The sequence below is a fragment of the Melanotaenia boesemani genome, chromosome 4, assembly GCF_017639745.1.
Source record: "Melanotaenia boesemani isolate fMelBoe1 chromosome 4, fMelBoe1.pri, whole genome shotgun sequence".
Taxonomy (NCBI): Eukaryota; Metazoa; Chordata; class Actinopteri; order Atheriniformes; family Melanotaeniidae; genus Melanotaenia; species Melanotaenia boesemani.
In genome coordinates, this window is record NC_055685.1 from 2,916,369 (window position 1) to 2,918,868 (window position 2,500).

General features: G+C 47.9%; 1 protein-coding gene across 1 annotated transcript in view; it reads left to right on the top strand.

The window, feature by feature from the left end:
* Positions 1 to 276: 276 nt before the first annotated feature.
* The window catches only part of LOC121638656 (homeobox protein Nkx-2.5-like), a 2,481-nt gene continuing 257 nt past the window's right edge, over positions 277 to 2,500 (top strand). Inside the window, exons 1-2 of the mRNA XM_041983557.1 lie at positions 277 to 856; positions 1,822 to 2,500. The exon at positions 1,822 to 2,500 is cut by the window's right edge and continues 257 nt beyond it. Coding sequence (XP_041839491.1) covers positions 433 to 856; positions 1,822 to 2,468 — 1,071 coding nt within the window. The 5' untranslated portion in view covers positions 277 to 432 and the 3' untranslated portion in view covers positions 2,469 to 2,500. The remainder of the gene's footprint in view (positions 857 to 1,821) is intronic.

The following is a 2,500-nucleotide window of genomic DNA, read 5'->3' on the forward strand; positions in this document are numbered from 1 at the left end:
ACGGAGCAGGTAAACTGTGTGGATGCTGGAGAGAGTCTGGACAGGTCTTTGTTTACCTTATATGTTAAAATAATAATAATTTATTTTTTAAAAAATCAGTCCACTACGTCACCAACTTCCCAGCCTCCCTCCTTTTCTCTCTCAGAGCTTCCCCTCTAGCCCACACTGACTTTCCATTTCACACACACCCCTCCCCCTAACTCCAAAAGAGGCAGCGGCTCTCCTTCGGCCCTAACTCCACTTACAAAGCCCGACATTCTGTCTGTCAGAGAGGAGACCTGCATGGGCAAACCCGCCACTAATACCCACGTTTCCCTGCGATTTATGGCAATGAGGGATTATAGAGACTTAACGCACCTCCAATTACCAAAGAACGGCCTTCCTAGCTGAGTTATTTCTTAGAAAAACAGGGGGAAGGAAGAAGAGGGGTGCATGTTACTCAGCGGGCTTCATTTCCTCGATGCTGCAGAGCTGGAGCTGGATTACATGATGCTGCAGAGCCCGCTCACCTCCACGCCGTTTTCTGTCAAGGATATTTTGAAGCTGGAGCAACAGCAGCAGCAGCAACAGCAGTCCAGGTCCTTGGAGCAGACTCACCGGGTCCACACCCAGCACCACTTGTCTCGGTCTCCTCCCAGGCAACAGCAGCATTTCCAAACCCCACCGTCCTGCATGCTCGCTGGGGCGCGGGACAGCTCTTCATTCTCCGACGGAGAGGACAATCTGGTTTACCTCAGCACGCTGGCGGTGCGTGAGGAAGACCGCAGGGACACCAGTCTGTCCCCGAGCATGTATGTCCATCAAGGCCAACAGGGAGCTAAGCTGGAGGCCGCGGAGATGGAGGGGCAAGAAAGCAGTGAGTCCAATCAGCTTCTGTTCTGTACGGGGCAAAAGGCCGCGTGAGACACTCATTATAATAGTAATTATAAAAATTAAAAATAGAAAGCTAACTATACGACGTTAAAAAAAAAAAAAAAAAAAAGACAGAGGCACTTCTGTATATTGACCCTCTTTTCCAGTATTGACTAAATCATTTGCATATTTTCCGCATAGCAAAGAAATTAATCATTAACCAAATTAGTCACTCAGCTGTTTGAGGTTAAGTTTTGTTTATTTAAAAAATATATTATAAACTTTAATAGATTAGAGCTTCCAGCGTGATGTGAGAGTCCTGAGAAAGAGATTTTAATTTCTCCTTTTGGCTTTTGCAGTATCTTTATCTAATGTTTTGCTTTGAAGCCGAAACACACATAGCATATAAGAATACACAGGTAAAAATCCATAAAAGCATAAATAAACTGATTTCTTTCGTGAGCCTGGACGTCTTGTCCTCAGCTACTCCTTCACGTGATTCCAATAAAGAGTTATTAAATGGTTAACGGCTGAGAAGGATCCAGTAAAGTCTGGAGATGTCAAACACTTTGTAGTGGTTCGGCCGCGCGCCTCTTATTGGGAGTGTGTTATGATGTGTGGACAATAAACCGACAATTAGTTTAAAGGGATTGTAAAAGAAGTGACACTGGCAAGTATCGCTAATAAACAGTCTCTTTTCTGCAGGGTACATAATTATTCATCACATATAAACTGAGCTGCTTTACTCTTCAACAGTTTCTGAAAACTAACATTTTTTAAAAATCGATTTTCCATTTTCCCCTTTAACCTGCTTTAAGTTTCACAATTCAGCTTTTAGTGCCACCCTGTTTTAATCACTGGATTTAGTGAGGATATAATAGAGACCCCAAATGTTTAAACATTGCACATTATTACTTGTTTTATTTATTCATAAAAACACGTCTTATCTGACTCTCCCCATCTACCCAGAGATCTGCGGCGTGGTGCCCAGAGAGGAGGCAGCGGAGGGCGGACAGGGTGAGTCAGAGAGGCCGGTGCAGAAGCAGAGAAGCCGGCGGAGACCCCGGGTTCTCTTCTCCCAGGCGCAGGTTTTCGAGCTGGAGCGGCGCTTCAAGCAGCAGCGCTACCTCTCCGCCCCGGAGCGCGAGCACTTGGCGACCACCCTCAAACTCACCTCCAACCAGGTGAAAATCTGGTTCCAGAACCGTCGCTACAAGTGCAAACGGCAGCGTCAGGACAAGTCTCTAGAAGCGGCGGGACAGCACCATCCCCAGCCGCCCCGGCGCGTCGCCGTGCCGGTGCTAGTTCGGGACGGGAAACCTTGTCTGGGCGGTGCGCAAAGTTACACCGCCGCTGCCGCTGCTCCGTACGGCTCCAGTCCATACTCTTATAACGGATACCCGGCCTATACTTACAGCAACCCGGCTTATAACACCAACTACAGTTGCACGTACACCAGCATCCCCACCCTCCCTCCGTCCAATACCACCAACTCCTTCATGAACATGAACTTGGGAAACGCGGGCGGCCTCGGCGGCTCCACTCAGGCCCAAACACATCAAGGGACATCGGTCACATCCTGCCAGGGCTCCCTGCAGGGGATCCGAGCCTGGTAACCTCACCAGAACAAAATTATTTTTGTGAAACT